This window comes from Cebus imitator, unplaced genomic scaffold, assembly GCF_001604975.1.
Source record: "Cebus imitator isolate Cc_AM_T3 unplaced genomic scaffold, Cebus_imitator-1.0 Scaffold45, whole genome shotgun sequence".
Classification (NCBI taxonomy): Eukaryota; Metazoa; Chordata; class Mammalia; order Primates; family Cebidae; genus Cebus; species Cebus imitator.
In genome coordinates this window covers 6,612,737-6,631,338 of record NW_016107360.1, presented here as the reverse complement: position 1 = coordinate 6,631,338, position 18,602 = coordinate 6,612,737, and the positions used below count along the sequence as shown (strand labels likewise).

At 37.0% G+C, this 18,602-nt stretch overlaps 1 protein-coding gene across 2 annotated transcripts in view; it reads left to right on the top strand.

Moving 5' to 3' along the window:
• RAPGEF5 (Rap guanine nucleotide exchange factor 5) overlaps positions 1-18,602 on the top strand; it is a 249,618-nt gene that overhangs the window by 91,150 nt on the left and 139,866 nt on the right. For both annotated transcript variants that reach the window (XM_017526967.2, XM_017526966.2), the window contains exon 7: positions 1,591-1,639. In XM_017526967.2, the coding sequence (XP_017382456.1) occupies positions 1,591-1,639 (49 nt within the window). The remainder of the gene's footprint in view (positions 1-1,590; positions 1,640-18,602) is intronic.

The following is an 18,602-nucleotide window of genomic DNA, read 5'->3' as shown; positions in this document are numbered from 1 at the left end:
TTTTTTTTTTTTTGAGACGGAGTCTTGCTCTGTCACCAGGCTGGAGTGTAGTGGTGTGATCTCGGCTCACTGTGATCTCTGTCTCCCAGATTAAGGTGACTCTCCTGCCTCAGCCTCCCAAGTAGCTGGAATTACAGGCATGCACCACCATGCCCAGCAAATTTTTGTATTTTTAGTAGAGATGGGGTTTCACCATGGTAGCCAAGATGGTTTCGATCTCCTGACCTCGTGATCTGCCCACCTCGGCCTCTCAAAGTGCTGGTATTACAGGCGTGAGCCACCGTGCTAGCCACGCTAAGTTCTTTAACTGTAAACTTTCCAACCGTGAACATTTTCAGAGCCCAAACTCCTAAGGTTGGAGAGGGACTGATTGTTTTCACATTGCTGTGTAATTTTCGTGACAGAGTCTTGAGGTGTCAAATAATTGAATTCTAGCAGACTAGAATTCAGTGACTTTCACACTAGCACATCAGGGAAAGTGTGGCAATCAGGGAAAGATAGCACATGAGACAAGCTGCCTTCTGCAGGGGTGATGAAGCCCTGGCCATTGGGAGAGCAGTCCTAGGTGGAGTCTCAGGGTCTAGCTTATTGCTACTCTTGCCTTCTGGTAAATGAATGTAGATTAAATTAATTTGAATAGCAAATCTGCAGTTTATCCTTGAACTCCCTTTTTCTACTTTTAAAGTGTCATTACTGTAGTATATTCAGCTGCCTGACATTCCCAACCCCCTCAAAAAAAACCCACCATCACCAGCTCCAAACACCTGAACACATACACTTCTGAGCTTAAGAGATTGTGTCCTGGAGGGGAGAGAGCTTCCTCATTGTGGAATTTTTATTGCTACCCTCATGTTGTCTTTGAGAGTAACTGTGCTTATCTTTTTTGGCACTGTTTGGTGTTCTGCTTTGAAAATGTTTTCAAGGAAGGATTTAAGTGTTCAAAGTGGGAAGGATGAGGGGGAGATTAAGTGCTAAAAACTTTGGACAAGTAAGTAGGGTTTAAGACATTTAAGATTTTAAAGGTCATCTAGTCTATTCCCAATTCATCTGCCCTATGAGTTGATGATGCTTGTTTTTATGTGGCATATTATCCAAAATGGTTGCTGTAAACCTGTCAGGCTTGCAGTGAACATGCATTATATTTGAGCAGAGGTCCAGTTAAACCAGGATCACCTATATCAACTTTACTAGAATTTTTGTGTAAACTAGCATCTTTGAGGGATAAATAATATTTAATCTTTGTTATGGTATCATGTATATTTTAATAATTTAATTCATATTTGCATTATATCTGAATGTTATATAGTTTTTTTTTAGGTACTTCCCATTATCATGGCATAAGTACTAGTGTTTCACAGTGTATACATTCTGGCAACTGTCTAACTTTTAAAAAAGTAACTCAGTATGATTATTCCAAAAGTTCCTATGCAGAGGTTTTTCCTTGTACTAAAAACAAAAGAATGATGTCAGCAAACTTATGTTTAATTTCAACAGCTCTTAATTGGGGTTGCTATCCAAAAACAAAGTACTGCTTTTGATGGCTACATTTTTCTTCTTCTAATTTGATTTTTTCCCCTAATATTTTATTAGGTGCAGAGAGAGCTAGCAGCTGTTATTGCTTTGAAAGCAAGGAAGTCTGGTAAGTAGTTCTTTATGGGGCTGCAGGAAGATTCTAATTCTTTGGGGACATTTCACATATTATCTGGTAGTGTGCAGTTGAGTGTATCTCAGGAGGTTGTGGTGAGGGATGCAGAGAATTATCACCATTTGTTTTTTAAAATCATTTGTTCTACCATCAAAATAGAACAGGATGTTATATGTAGTTCTTTAAGATAAAATGTCTCTGTTTTGCTCTAATTTATTTTTGATCTTAAGAAAAAATGAAATTTAAAGTTAAAAGTATGTTTGTAGTCCATTGCATTCATAAAAGCTTGTAGGTACATGACAAAGTAAGCTGATCACCTTGTATTATACCACAAAGGACAATGGATACTATAGAGGCAGTCTTTTTTATAAGGCTTTAAAAAAGTCTCAAAGTAATTTCTTCTAAAAATAATTGAATTGTTTAATGACATTTCAAAGCAAATATTACTCCTAGGATTGATTGATAGGTCTGGGATTCGTCATACCTATAGGATGTAATCTGTGGAAGTAATATGTGGAAACAAAAAGGGGGCTTTCAAATATATTTTAAAGGAGAAAAAAACCACAGTCTGCTAGAATTCAATATGAAATGGAGACTCACTGAAGTAGAAAAATGCTTGCTTAGACAGGAGAAATGTCAGGAAGAGGCATCCTTTGTTGTTCCTCCCTTCGGAGGGAGGAGGTCAGTGCTGAATGGAATGAAAATCAGAAGGGAGGTACTTCTTGGATAATGTTAAACTAGAATAAGACTTTTCAGGTGGAAAGACTATGACAAAATCAAAGTGATGACCAAATTTGAAGAAATAAGATGGAATGGAAATGTCTCAGGAACACAAACTGTGCATTTTATCTTTCTTTTTCAAGTTAGAAACTTGAAGAATTTGATTTTTTCCTCGGTTACTATTTGAACCAAACAGATCTTAGTGTGAATTAGCTTATTATATTCATGTTACTTTCTTTGTTGGTTTGGCAAATGTTGAAGACACAGAGACTAGAAGCTATACAGGTAGTGGGGAGGAGGATGCAAGGAATGGCAGTCTTGGGTATTGAACGGAGGGTGGCATGAATAAGGCTCCTCAGTGAACAGCATTATATTTGCAGAGATGAAGGCCAAGGTAGAGAAAGGACGTCAATAAAGATTGCAAGAGGGAAATGCAAATCAAAACCACATTGAGATTTCGTCTCATCCCAGCTAGAATAGCTATTATCAGAAAGACAAAAAATAATAGATTCTGACAAGAATATGGAAAAAAGGAAACTCTCATACACTGTTGGTGGGAATGTAAAGTACAGCCACTGTAGGAAATGCCATGGAGGTTCCTTAAAAAAGTAAAAATAGAACTACCCTATGATTCAGCAATCCCATGGAAATCAGTATATCAAAGAAATATTTGCATTCCCCTATTTATTGCAGCACTATTCACAATAGCCAAGACATGGAATCAACTTAGGTATCTATCAACAGATAAATGGATAAAGAAAATGTGGCACATATACACAATGGAAGATTATTCAGCCATAAAAAAACAAAGCCTGTCATTTGTAGCATCATGGGTAAGCGTGGAGGACATTAAGTGAAATAAGCTAGGCACAGGAAGACAAATACTCTATGTTCTCGTGGCAGCAAGAAAAGCTAATCTCATTGAGGTAGAGAGTAGAATGACGGTTGCTAGAAGCTGGCAAGGGCAGGAGGGATGAAGAGTTGGTTAATGGGTACAAAAATACAGTTATATACAGGAGTAAGTTATCTACTATTCAGTAGCACAGTATTGTGGTTATAGTGCATCAGTAATTTGTTGTATATTGCCAAATATCTAGAAAAGAAGATTTGAAATGTTCTCAATACAAATGATGTATGTTTGAGGTGATGGATATCCCAGCTACCCTGATTTGATTCTTACACAATATTTGCATGTATTAAAATATGTACCATACAAATATGTACAATTATTACTTATCAAAAAAGTAACTCTAAAAAATGATTGAAGGAAGGAGTGCCTAGAAATAAATCCCCTTGTGCTGCACCTGATCTTGATTCTTGTCATGATAAAGAGACACAATGTACAGTCTGTACAAGTTGAGATGACTATCTTGAAGAATAGGATTTGATTTTTAAAGTTTCCAAATAAAGTAGGGAAGTAATCAAAAACTTACAGTGTGTCATTACCAGAGAAAGAGCAAGTAAATACAGATAGGGAGGCTAGAGACGAGGGTGGGTGATTTACACAGAGTTGGATGGGAAGGCCTCTGATACAGAGATTTTGGAGCCAAGACCTGAAGTCAGTGAAGGAGTGAGCCCTGTGGCTAACCACAAAGCATATGGGCAGACACATTGTGCCAGATGGGTTTGACAGACTGCAAGGAGGCAAGTGAATGAGGCAGAGAGAGGTAGCTTTTCGACATCAGAGTAAGAAGTTTGAACTTTCTGGAGGTGAAGGGAGATGAAGATGAGCAAGCAAGACCCATACATGTTAGATTGTATCATGTCAAAGACGGGCGTGAAGTCAGTTTTATTATGTTGTGATGTCACTGTATGAGAGTAGCATGTCTGTTTTCCTTACTTATTTGATCCATGGAGCTTGGAATGTGAATACAATTTTGGCAACTTATCAGGGACAGAGTAAAGTGTCTATACTAAGGATGGGGACATAAATTCATAGTTTTTCAGGAGAGCAGTTGTTCAGTACATTCCAGTGACTCTATAATCCAATAGGTTTATATGGCTGGAGGTCTGAAGAGATGCATGTAAAGAGTAAGGTAGAAGAGTATATGTTGCATTGCTTTTTTTAAAAAACAGAAAGTAGAAACAATCCTTAATCCCCTATGATAATGAAATAATAAAATTGATAGATCAGTGCATTAGAATATTAAACAGCTTTTAAAATAATGTTTAAAAGAATTAATATAGTAAATTTTTTGGTGAAAAAAATGTGTGCAGTAGCATGTATTCTCTTTTTCATGCTGAAAATAGCTTTATTTTTTCTTACCATCATAGTAGAGCATGCTCATTGAAAAAAAATTATAATACATGAATGTATGAAGAAGAAATTTGAAAGTTATGTACCATCTCACCAATATAACCACTAATACTCTTTTCTTGTATTTACTTCCATTTTTTAATTTTAAAAATTATTGAGCTTTGGCTATTTCCAATTATTATTTTTTCCTTTTTTTTTCGAGATGGAGTCTCGCTCTGCCACCCAGGCTAGAGTACAGTGGCACGATTTCAGCTCACTACAACCTCTGCCTCCCAGGTTCAAGCAATTTTCCTACCTCAGCTTCCCTAGTAGCTGGGACTACAGGCATACACCACCACACCTGGCAAATTTTTGTATTTTTAATAGAGACAGGGTTTCGCCATATTGGCCAGGCTGGTCTCAAACTCCTGACCTCAGGTGATACACCCGCCTCTGCCTCCCAAACTGCTGGGATTACAGGCATGAGCCATTGCACCTGGCCTCCAAACTTTTTGTTTGTTTGTTTGATAAGGAGTCTCTCTCTCTGTTGCCCTGGCTGGAATGCAGTGGCACAATTTCGCATCACTGCAACCTCTGACTCCCGGGTTCAAGCAATTCTCCTGTCTCCGCCTCCCAAGTAGCTGGGATTACAGACATGCACCATTATGCCCAGCTGATTTTTGTATTTTTATTACAGATGGGATTTCACCATGTTGGCCAGGATGGTCTCTATCTGACCTTGTGATCCACCCACCTTGGCCTCCCAAAGTGCTGGGATTACAGGTGTGAGTCACCATGCCTGGCTCAAACTTTTTTAAAATTAATATTCAGATATTATATATAGTAATATGCTGCTGATTTAATAAAAGGATTATCTTATATGTGGTCTTTTGAGATAACTGTAGATTTGCACACAATTGTGTTAAATAATACAGACAAATCCAGGGTACCTTTTATGCCAGTTCCCCTAATGGTAACATTTTGCAAAACTACAGTACAGTATCACAACCAGAATATTAACATTTTCATCAACACAGAGATCCCTCATGTTGCTCCTTTATAGCTACACTGACCTTCCACCACCTCTGTTCTGTTCTTAATTCTGGAAATCACTAATCTGTTCTCTATTTCTGTCATTTCAAAAATATTACATAAATATAATCAGACAGTATGTAACCTATTGAAAGGGGCTCTTTTCACATGGCATGATTTTCTGAAGCTTCATTCAAGTTGTTGAATGTATCAATAACTTTTTCCTTGTTTTTGTTTGTTTGTTTTGAGACAAGGTCTCACTTTGTTGCCCAGGCTGCAGTGTAGTGGCATGATCTTGGTTCACTGCAGCCTTGACCTCGAAGGCTCAAGTGATCCTCCCACCTCAGTCTCCTGAGTGGCTGGACTCAGATGCACACCACTACACCTGGCTAATTTTGTTTACTTTTTGTAGAGACAAGGTCTTGCTACGTTGCTCAGGCTGAGTGCTTTCCTTTTTATTGCCGAATAGTGTTCCATGGTGTGAATGTAGCATAATACTTTTAACCATTGACCAATTGAAGGACATCTGGGTTGTTTCCAGTTGTTTGGCTATTAGAATGAAGCTACTACAAACATTCCGGTACAGATTTTTTGTATGTGTGAGCCTATCTTCATTTCTCTGGAATAACTACCCAGGAGTATAATTGCTAGGTTCTATGGTAGTTACATGTTTAGTTTTTTGAGAAACAGCTAAACTGGCTTTCAGAGTAGCTGTGCTATTTTTGCATTCTCACTGGCAATCTAATAAGTGCTTCAGATTCTCTCTGATTCTCTGCATCCTTGCCAGCATTTGGTATTATTATTATTGTTGTTATTATTTTTAATTTTAGCCATTCTGATAGGTGTGTAGTGATATCTCATTGCAGTTTTTATTTGCATTTCCCTGATGGCTAATGAGGTTGGTCTTCTCAAATGCTTATTTGCCATCTAAATGTTGTTTCTGGTGAATTGTTCGTTGATGCCTTTTGCCCATGTTTTAATTGAATTGCTTGGTTTTTGTTTTTTGTTTTTACTATTGAGTTTTGAGGGTTCTTTGTATATTCTAGGTAGTTGTCCTTTGTTGATAAGGACTGGTTGGCAAATATTTTCTTTCAGTCTGTAGCTTGTCTTTTTCATCCTCTCAACAGAGTCTGTCACAGAGCAAAGGTTTTTAATTTTGATAAAGTCCAATTTTTAAATTTTTAATGAATCTTTTAATGTTTTGGGGTTAAATCAAATAGCTATTTACCTACCTCTAGAGTCCACAAATTTTCTATGTTTTTTCTTCCTCTAAAATTTTTAGTTTTATGTTTTACATTTAAGGCCATGATTATTTTTGAGTTAGTTTTGATATAAGGTATAAGACTTAGGTCAAGTTTCTCTCTCTCTCTTTTTTTTTTTTTTTTTGCCTATGAATTTTCAGTCACCTCAGCACCATTTGTTGGAAAGACCATCTTTCCTCCATTGAATTGCTTTTGCACCTTTGTCAAAAATCATGTGGGCATATTTGTATGGATGTATTTCTGAGTTCTCTGTTCTGCTCCATTGAACAGATTCCATTGGTATCCACCAATACTGCAGTATTGATTACCATAGCTACATGTAAAATCCATTTTTACAGGATTAATATTATTGTTCTTTTCGAGACAGGATCTCACTCTGTTGCCTGGGCTGGAGCGCAGGCACAGTCACAGCTCACAGCTCACTGCAGCTTTGACCTCCCAGGCTTAAGCAGTCTTCCTATCTCAGCTTCCTGAGTAACTGGTGCTACAGGCAGGCATGTGCCACCATACTTGGCAATTTTTTTTTTAAAATTTTTGGTAAAGAGGGGTTTTGCTGTGTTGTTCAAGCTGGTCTCAAACTCCTGAGCTGAAGGTGTGTGGTGATCCTCCCACCTTGGCTTCCTGCAGCAGTCTAATTTTTATATCAGTAATATAGTTTTACATTGTTTTTATTAATTGTATATACTAGCAGTTTATTTAAGTCTGGGTTGTACATTTAGGTTTTTAATTTTTTTCCATTGTAAATAATTGTAGAAGAACCTGAACATATATTTTTATACATATCTGTTTGTTGCCTTTTCTAATTATTTCCTTATAATAAATTACTAAAAGTGAAATAGCTAGCTGTGGACAGTGTTAAGATTTTGTTTTTCACTTTAGGACTTTAAGTCCTCTGGAATTAATTTTATGTATGTGATGTGATGTGAGAATCAAAATGTTTTCCTTATGTTAAGACAATTACCTATTAGCATTCATTGAATTTTTTGCTCACTGATCTATAATGCTTACTCATCATATATGAAGTTTATATATATACTATGCTTATATTTATTTCTGGTGTCCGTGTTTCACTAATCTATTTACCTATCCTTGTGCCTACACTATCCTGTTTTAATTACCAGCACTTTTTAAGACTTCAGGGAAGAGTGGAGGCATTGTATGGGCAAGGCAAGTCTCTTCTTACTTTTCTTGTTCTCTTCAAAGTTTTAAGTTGTCAAGTTCCATTAAAGCCCCTATAGGGATTTTTTTAAATGTGTATTCACCTTATAGATTATTACATACATCTGACATTTTTGAGATAATATGTTTCTATCAATGAATATAAGATTCCTTCCCTGTACAAGTCTTGCACATTTTTGTTTGATGTATTTTTTAGGTACTTTGTAGTTTTGATTAGTATTGTAAATGAACTATTTTTTCTAATGCCTTTTTTTTAATGCCCCTAATCTCTGCATTGTGTGGTGATTCCTCAGCCTTTTTCTTTAATGAATTGCTTTTTTTTTTTTCAAAGATTTTATTTTTTAGAGCAGTTTTAGGTTCATAGCAAAATTGAATACGAAGTACAGAGAGTTGCTCTATACCTCCTGCCCCACACATGCACAGTCTCTCCACTGTCAGCATCCTACTCTGGTTGGGAATGTATGTTTTTTACAATCACTGAACTTCCACTGACACTGAGTTATCACCCAGAGTTCATAGTTTAGGACTCACTCTTGATGTTGTACATTCTGTGGGTTTGGAGAAACATATAATGGCATGTGTCTACCATTAGAGTATCATATTTTACTGTCCTAAAAATCCTATGTGCTCCACTTATTCAACTCTGTCTTCCCCTAACCCATGACAACCCCTACTCTCTCCATAGTTTTGTCTTTTCCATAATGTGATATGGTTGGAATCATATAATATGTAGCCTTTTCAGACGGCTTCTTTCACTTAGTAATATGCATTCAAGATTCTTCAGAGTCTTTTCATGGTTTCACAGCTCATTGGTTTTTAGTGCTGCATAATATTCCATTGTCTAGATGAACCAGTTTATTTACTTACTGGTTGTTTACTTACTTGATTGTTTTCAAGTTTTGGCAATAAAGAATAAAGCTTCTGTAAACATCTATATTGCAGATTTTGTGTGGATGTAAGTTTTCATCTCTTTTGGGTTAATACCAAGGAGTTTGATTGCTAGGTCATATGTTAAGAGTATGTTAAATTTTATTAGAAACTACTAAGTTGTCTTCCAAAGTGGCTATACTATTTTGCATTCTTACTAGCATAATTGAGAGTTCGTTCTGCTCCACATCCTCACCAGCATTTGATGTGGTCAGTGTGGATTTTGGCCATTCTAATAGGCCATTTTAATAGATGTGTAGTGATACCTTGTTTTCATTCATTCATAGTGATGACATATGATGTTGAGCATCTTTTCATGTGCTTATTGTTTATCTTCTTTATTGAGGTATGTGTTCAGGTCTTTTGCTCATTTTTTAAATTTGTATGTTTATTTTCTTATTGTTGAGTTTGAGTTCTTTGTATATATTGGATAACAGTTCTTTATCAGATATGTCTTTTGTAAAATATATTTTTCTCTGTGGCTCACCTTCTTATTCTCTTAAGTGTCTTTGCAAAACAGAAATGTTTTTATTTTAACGAAATCTAGCTTATCAGTTTTTTCTCTCATGGGTCATGCCTTTGGTGTTATAGTCATCCCAAATCTAAGGTCATCTAGATTTTCTCCTATGTTATAGTCTAAGAGTTTTATAATTTCGTGTTATAATGTAGGTCTGGGGTCCATTTTGAGTTCATTTACAAGGTCATAATGTCTGTGTCTAGATTCTATTTTTATTTTATTATTTTGCATGTGGAGATCCAGTTGTTTCTGAACAACTTGTTGAAAAGACAGTCTTTTCTCCATTATATTGCCTTTGCTCCTTGTCAAAAATCAACTGCCTATATTTGTTCGGTTCTATTTCTGGGCTCTCTATCTGTTCCGTTTATCTATTTGTCTGTTCTTTCACCGATACCACACTGTGTTGATTGCTGTACCTTTACCACAAGTATTGAAATTGGGTAGTGTCTGCCTTCCAACTTTGTTTTTCACTTTCAATCTTGTGTTGACTATTCACAGTTTTTTCCCTCTCCGTAAAAACTTCAGAATTAGTTTATCTATATCTACATCTATTATCTCTTCTAGTTGGCTCTTTTTTTTGCTGTATGAGAATTTTTGATTTTATGTCCCATAAAAGTGTTTAACTCCAATGAGTTCCAATAGCTTTCTTAAAAATTATCTTGGATTTTTTCTACATGGACAAATTCATCATCTCTCAGTGATGACTATTTTGTCTGTGTTTACCAATTTATATAATTCATTTTTCCCCATATTATATTTCATCAGAGCCTTGCAGAATAAAGTTGAATAATATCAATGATAGTTGGCATTCTTATTTTGTCCTTTACTTTAATGAAATATAATGTTTCCTGATTAGAAAAACATTATAAATGAAAAGATTGTGTTAGGAAGAAACAAAGACATTTCTTTCTTACAACCCCTCCCCACCCTGAACTACAATAAATTTGGGAAGCAATCTAGAGGTAAAAATAACCGACAAGATATATATTACTGTATTCAAAGAATTCAAACATGGAAATATTAGAGATACCTGCCTGTTTCACTGTGAATTCTCAATGCTTGAGTTGGCATTGAGAGTGGATGAAAAGTAACAATGGAAAGGTACAAAAGATCATAAGTCATAGGTGTTGTATTCATGGTTCCTTTATCCAGCTCTAGCTGGGTACCAACTATATGCTGAATGCAGTGTAAGGCACAGGATACAATAGGGAGCAAGGACAAGCATGGCCCCTCCTGTTTTAGAATCACAGCATATGTTTCATAGACTGCATTAATGAGTCAATGACTGTAGGAGAAAGGAAAACTTATTATTGTGATTTTAGGAGGTGATGAAATGCAGAACCGTTAAGCATGGCCTTAATTAAGTAGAGTTCCCAACTGCAGAATGGTGCTTTCTTTGTATGCTTCTTATTTTTAAAACTATTTTGGATAGAAAAAGACGCTAACATACGTTAAATAAAAAAGTATTTAAAATGATAGTTGATGCATCTGGAGCTTGACAGAAGGAATTTATCATCTACTATGTTATGTTCTTATAGTAAAACTGTTAATTAGGCCTCAGGTGGTCCTGCCAGATTTATGTCTAACTGCAAAAGGTTATTAAAATTAGCATTAATATAAAAAATTTTTGGTTTCAGCTCACTGTACGAACAGAAATAAAAGCAACTGCCAATCTATGTAGGTTTTATAAATAATTAAAGGCTGTAGCTTAGTAAAAAATCTATTTTGTTATAATTTTCTAAAAAGCCATTAGGATATGCCTTTGAACACTTTTCTTCCCTAAGAGCTAACCTTAGTAGATGTGAATAGCACTTTAAGGCTTCATAAGATTTGCAGAAATTTGCACAGATATCCTTGCACTTCTTTTTCTTTGTTGGATTGCTTATTCTCCTGCTAGTGTTGGCTCATTAGTGTCTTGAGAGATGTGTTACTTCCCTTTTCCAGGGAATCCAAAGCACTTTTATCTCTCGTTATCTTTAGATTATATGAAATTTGTGCCATGGTGGGCTTCTATTTCTGGAAAGCCAGAAATCTCATAGTGGTAAATCTCCTTGGCAGTGTTTAAATTTCACTTGCTGTCCTTAGCCCATAGCTAGTTAACTGTTTTAAAACTAAACTATCTGGGATTTTAAAGTTTGAAAAGGAAAGAAGGGGCTCCAGGCCTGTTTTATTTTTGCCATTATATGTCTTTGTGACCTAAGCTTTGTAATTTCAATTTGTATGTTGCAGGGGGCTGGTGTAAAATCTGGTAACCTCAGTAATTCCTTCTATCTCTAATATTTAGAAATCCTTTTATAACAGTGTTTTCACTTTTTACATTCTTTCACCTCAGTCACAACCTTGAGACTATTTTATTCAGTATTATTTTAGGCAAATGTGACAGAAAAACTAACTGAAAACCAAAAAGGGAATTTTGTTTTGCCTCAGGGAATCTATAGAGTTTAACGTCTCAGCAAGGGATTGTCCTGATAGCCCCAACAGAAACTTTGATAAGGGATATTGTTGGGAGGAAGAAGAGCCCACCTCTGGAGCAGCAGGAGAATGGCAGGGGGAGGTGGACGGGTCAAGTCAACCCCACCCAAGCAAAATACATGGCTCTGCAAAGAACAGCAGTGGAGGGGAGAATGAGTGCTGGGCAGGCAACAGTAGTGTGATCACCTCAGAAGGAATTCTCGGCCCTCTTTGAATCACAAGATTTAGAGAGGAGATGCCAGCCTGAGACTCACATAGACTAGAGAGTCTGCAGCCAGAATGCAATCTCAGGTTTTCCAACATGTGGTCTCTGACATTCCCAGCTACACTCTCACTCTTGGTTAGTAATTTTCAAGATTATGAGAGTAAATATGTGATTTGTGAAAAGGCATTCTTGTTTTGTTTCTGGAAATTGAAAGGAATGAATTGAAAACTCTTAAACTCTTCAAGTTGTGGGTAATAGCATTTTTTCCCTCTTTCTAGGATAAACCAGCCAGGAATTCAGGTTAAAGTGTTCTTCTTGTACCAAGATACTTTAATAAGAGAATAAAATATGGTCCGGTGCAGTGGCTCACGCGTATAATCCCAGCACTTTGGGAGGCCAAGGCGGGCGGATCACAAGGTCTGGAGCTCCAGACCAGCCTGACCAACATGGTGAAACCCGTCTCTACTAAAAATACAAAAATTAGCCAAGTGTGGTGGCTCACACCTGTAATCCCAGCTACTTGAGAGGCTGAGGCAAGAGAATCACTTGAACCTGGATGGTGGAGGTTGCAGTGAGCCTAGATTTCGCCACTGTACTTCTGCCTGGTGACAGAGTGAGACTCCATCTCAAATAAAAAAAAAAAAAAAAAGAATAGTAAAATATACATGATATATAAAAGTGTATAACATGGTTTAGCCTATTGTATTTTTGTTTTTGTTTTGAGACAATCTTGTTCTGTCACCCAGGGTAGGGTACAGTGGTATGATCATGGCTCACTGCAACCTTTATCTCCCAGGGTCGGGTGGTGATCTTCCCACCTAAGCCTCCCAAGTCACTGGGACTACACGTGATGTTTTGTTTGATTGTTTTGTTTTGGTAGAGATGGGATGTTGCTGTGTTGCCCAGGCTGGTCTCAAGCTCCTGGGCTCAAGCAGTCCTTCTGCCTCGACCTCCCAAAGTGCTTGGATTACAGGTGTGAGCCATGGTGCCCAGCTAGCTTATTGTGTTTAGTTTTACCTTTTTAAAATATTATTATTTTTAAGCGCCTAGAACGGACCACAGAGAAGCCAGTGTTTTATGTTAAATTGTTCTTTCTAATCTTACAGATCCTCTTGTTTTATAATCTTTGATTCCTATGCTTAAAGAATGTATCCTATATCATCTTTGAAGCCTATATTCAAGCTTAAATAGGCATTTGTGATGGACATATGGTTTGAACAGCCTGGTAACTGTTATTTGTCATGACAGTGAACTCCAGGTAAAACATTCAAGAAGGAAACCCCAGGATCTGGTAATTATGGTGGACCTATTAGACTTGGGGTCCCCAATCCCTGCGCCATGGATCAGTGCCTTTTCATGGCATATTGGGAACCAGGATGCACAGTTGGAGATGAGTGGCAGCAAGCAAGCATTACCCCCTGAGTTCCACCTCCTTCGGATCAGTGGCATTAGATTCTCACAGGAGCGTGACCACTGTTGTCAACTGCACACACAAGGGATCTAGGTTGCGTGCTCATCATGATAATCTAGTGCCTGATGATCTGACGTGGAACAGTTTCATCCCGAAACCATCCCATCTCCCTCATCCACTCCAGGTCCAAGGAAAAATTGTCTTGCATGAAACTGGTCCCTGGTGCCAAAAAAGTTGAGGAATGCTCTGTGAGACAGTCTGAGGTTTTTTTTTTTTTTTTTTAAATTACCCTTTATCTAAAGTTCTAGCTTTCCAGATCTACTGTAAGTAACAGTCACATCACCAGTAACATGATTTTGAAAAATTTAGAGGTTTGAAGCCCCCCTTTTCACATGTGTGTATGTAAGATTGGGAGCAGTCACATGTTAGCAGGACTCACCAATGTAAGCCATTTGTGAGGTTTGAGATCGGATACCACTGAAAAGGCATATTTTACTATGGAGCAGAATATTCCAATGACAAGATATTCATGTTGCTTTTTCACAAGAAATGAAATTGATAGACTATTTTTTAACAGTATAAGTAAGGCTTTCCCTTTTCCATGTTTAGAAGAAAAATATAACCTTTATACCTATGGTTTGCTGCTTCTTTTATGGTCTTATAAATTTTTACTGTTTATTTTTAGTTGACAGATTGTTCTTTTAATGTAGCACCGTATTAGACTTTACCTTGATCCTTTTGTAAATACATAGCTCATATTTAGGAGAATGCGTGACAAATGGGATTTTAGAATGGATGTCAGTAATAAAATGAAGGGCCAGAAAAGACAGACTGACTTGCTTAGTATAATTATTACCATCTCAAATTTCCTTTACCTTTCTGATAATATGTGTTTAATTTTTTTGGAAAAAATTTAAGTTCTCTTAGAAAGCTATGGAGATATCCTTTTGAATCTCCTTTGATCTTCTTTCCATCTAATCCCTGAGTGTTCTAATAAGGAGTATTTATGCTAAAAAACACATTATAAGAGAAATCTGTTGGCTGTATTTTAAGTAATTAAAAGATTATATTTATTTTTTGGTGGTATTTTCAACCACTTAAATTTCCCAAGACTTTCTCAGCCTCTCCTCAAAGGACAGACCAGGATCCTCTCAGAACTGATTTTTCCAGATGGTTTGTTTCTGTCCTCTTTTTTTTTCTTTTGCCACGTCCTCAATGCTGTGTTCAGCAGCGCCCATCATTCTCATTTGTGGTCAGCACAGGCCTACACCAATTGTCTGGTAACCCCACTGAATGTGTTGTTTAGTATTTGTCAGCCAAGAAGAAAGAAGTGCCATGTGTTTTCCCCTAAAATAATCAGCACAACATTCTTGTCTTCCTGATTGATTGATGATTCCTAGGACGTTTTCCCCAAAAGAGAGAGCTTTGCCTAACACCATGCTGATTGTTGAAGTTTGTAAAATCTGTCTCCCTCTCCAGTGCTATAATAACTCCTTGTTCTGACATTTCCAGAGATGCTGCTTCTGTCCCTGCTTGCTGACAGATTTTGTATATTCACATCCTGTCTCCACCAGTGTATGTTCTTGTTCAGCAGTGATCAGTTCAATGTTTGACCGGTTGTATCTTTCTTTTTTATTTTAAGTGAGACAAAAGCATCATAAGATCTTGAAACAGTACTTCTTAATGCAGTGTAAAGTTAAAGTATATTTGAAAATGTAACATTGTTACAATCAAGAAAGTAATAGCACTGGTAAAGCCCAGGAATAATTGAAAACGCATTCAGCAGATGCTTTGTAAATTTTTTCTAACTCTCCCACTGGGATACAAAGAAAATTGCCTTTAAAAAAAGTCCCGTGACACTGTCTTTTGTAATTAGAGCTATTAAGTCGAAATGATAAATAACCATTCAGTGGTATACTATAAAAGAAAATAGCTCTTTGCACTGATTTCTTCTGATGAGCAGGAGATCTGAGAGTAGTGAGTATAAGAAGTTAGATTCCTTTGACCCTGAGGATTGTTCAGAATTAAGAAAATCAGAAAGCAAGGCAAGATGATTTTCTTTTTAATCCTTCAATATGGTCATGTCTATGAAGATAGTAAATGACAGATTTGCCAAGGAGGTGAATAATTATAACCACAACAGCAGGTACTCCAGAATGCAAAGTTTTTGAGTTCTTGGTTTTCAAAAACACATGGGGCACTTCAGTGAAGCTGTGTAACACTTAGTAGACAAAGCTAATTAAATGGCTCTAAGTGGAAGATTGTTCCTATTGTAGAGAATTTGATACTGGGAGGAAGAACTGAACACTGATGGTGCCAGTAAGGTGATGATGCACAGAGCGGGTTACTGTCTGGTCTTGCGTGGTTCAGGACAATGATTTTAAGCTCTTCAGAGTCCTGCTTCTTCTTGCTCATGTTTTATACACGTTGCTAAGCCTGGAGGAACAGTTTCCTGCGACAGAGAGCAGAGAGGTGGGTGTAAGGCGGGGGAGAAGCATTAAAGAGATAATCAAGTTTTGTGGTTGAGAGCTGAGAAGCAGCTTCCAGCATTGCAGCTCCTGGGAACATGTTTTTTTGTGAGGAAACTAGATGAGCATAATGAGTGTACCCTGTGCATAAATCCAATATTAGTTCTGTACCCAAGGTCAAATGAAAGTTAATGACCATTTGCACACCAGAGATCTGAAGCCCACATTTTATTTCCTTCTCATAATGACAAAAGGGGAGAGCAATTTATATTTAAATTGATTTAAATTTCAAAGCGTAAACACAGAGGTCTCCGTGGCACCTCCACCTCCTTTTTTTGTTTGTTTTTTGTTTTTTGTTTTTTGTTTTGTTTTTCTGGTCAGTGAAACTTCTTGGCAGGGCTCAACTTTCATAAAAAATTAAATCCCATCCCATTTTGTTTTCCCAATGCGGACAGGTTTTTGTTTTCTGTGGAACTACCTCGTTCTCACTCTGCTGGGTTAGTGACACCAAATCAGAAGTCAGCAGTGCAATCAGGGCCACTTTTATTTAATGATTTTGGTTTTGCATTTGTTGAGCTAATTAGCTGATTGAGGCAACTAATGGGTGTCCTTAATACACTGTTGACTGGGCAGCTACTCCCCTGAAGCCTGCCAGCTCCTTTGTCCTTGGTCCTCTGGTGAGTGGAAGCTGCTTTCCAGATGAATCTATTATATATGCCACCCAGTATTTGGAGGCAGGGCCCAAGAGGCCATTATGCTAATTACCAGGTGCCCTACACAGGACAGGCACCCACTTAAAACCCTGTATCTGACCAATTCTGTGTATATGAGTACAGGTTTTCATTGGAGGGTACATCAGTGGTTGCTTGGGGTGGATTGTCTATGATTTATTTTTAGAATTTACAGTTCTATGACTGCTTCTCTGTAAGGTACAACATAAAAGCAATCTGTAGGTATTTTAAAATATTGAATATTAAAATACTTAAGGATATATTAGGAGATGATCACATAATTAAATGGAAAACTTTAATGGCTAAAATCATCTCTATGTACTAAAATATTCCTTAAGAAGAAAAATCCTTGCCATATGCTGTTTTTATAGTTATGAAATTCTGCAGAAAACATGGGCATCTAACAAAATTTAGCAGTTTTGGGGATGTGGTCAGGAAATTTGACTCCTACACTGGATGTGTTGCCCCTGATTAATCACTATGTTTTTTCAGCCTCAGTTTCCTTTTTTTTTAATAAAAGGCAGAGGTAGGCTTCGTTGATGACTAGAGTACCATGCTGGAGGTCATGTCCTAAGTACCAAGTACTAGGAAGCTTCCCTTCTCTCAATTATACATTGCTGTCTATTTCACAAGAATATGAGAATAATAATTACTGATCATTAATTTTCCTCCCTAAACTTTTTTCATTTTATCGACATTTTTTGCCAGTGGAAATCAACAGAAGGCCCTCTTTTTTCCCCACAAGGGATATTTTTTTCTGTCATTTGTATTGACAAGTAAGAGCTATCAAGGGAAATCTTTGTGCAGGCCATATGACCCAGCTCGTGTCCATCATTCGTCGCATTAAAAGTCTAATTGTATAAACAGACACGCAAATGGAACTGTTCTCAGGAAAACTGGAAATGACATGAACACGGTATGTGAATAAAAGTAAATAATGTTCCATAGTAAGTGATGCAAAGTGCATAATTTGCTTCAGCTGAATTCTAGCAGGATAAGTGATGCTTATGACAAAGTGAAATGTACTTTATATATTATTCTTTACACTCATGTAATACAAAATGCTTAACACTTGAGAGTTTCTAAACTGGACATCATTCTTTTAAGTGGAGAAGCAAACCCTGGTTCTAGCTATTTGCATTTTTTAGATAGTTTATAAAAATACTGTATTTTTAAAATATTGTCATATAGTGATTAAGATTTGTTTTGGGGATAGGATAAGTGATAGACATTTTCACCCTGGAGTCAATGAAAGCACATATTGTACAATTTCAGCTTAAGCAGTACATTTTAATTTTAAGTGTTTTTGTTTGGAAATGGGGAAACATAGATGGATACTTTATAAAATAATCCTAGGCCCCTTTCTGAATAGCCAAATCAAAGTCTTTCCTTGTCTAAATAAAATTGTGTTCTTATAAAGCAGTGGTTCACAAATTTAATTTACATAGCAGTTACCTGCAACATTTGTTAATTGTGCTAATTCCTGGGCTTTACCTCATGGGGCTTTAAGTATAGACTGAAGCCCTGGCATCTTATTTTAACCAGCCATTAGCCCTCAATGATTTAGATGTCAGACTTTGACAATCACATTCAAATGTCTGTATGACTTGCAGACTTAGGGAATGAGCTGGTGTTTTATAAAGGGTGTTTGCTGGTCTAAGAAACCAATTATGGCCAGGCATGGTGGCTCACGCCTGTAATCCCAGCACTTTGGGAGGCTGAGGTGGGGGGATCACCTGAGGTCAGGAGTTCAAGACCAGCCTGGCCAATGTGATAAAACCCTGTCTCTACTAAAAA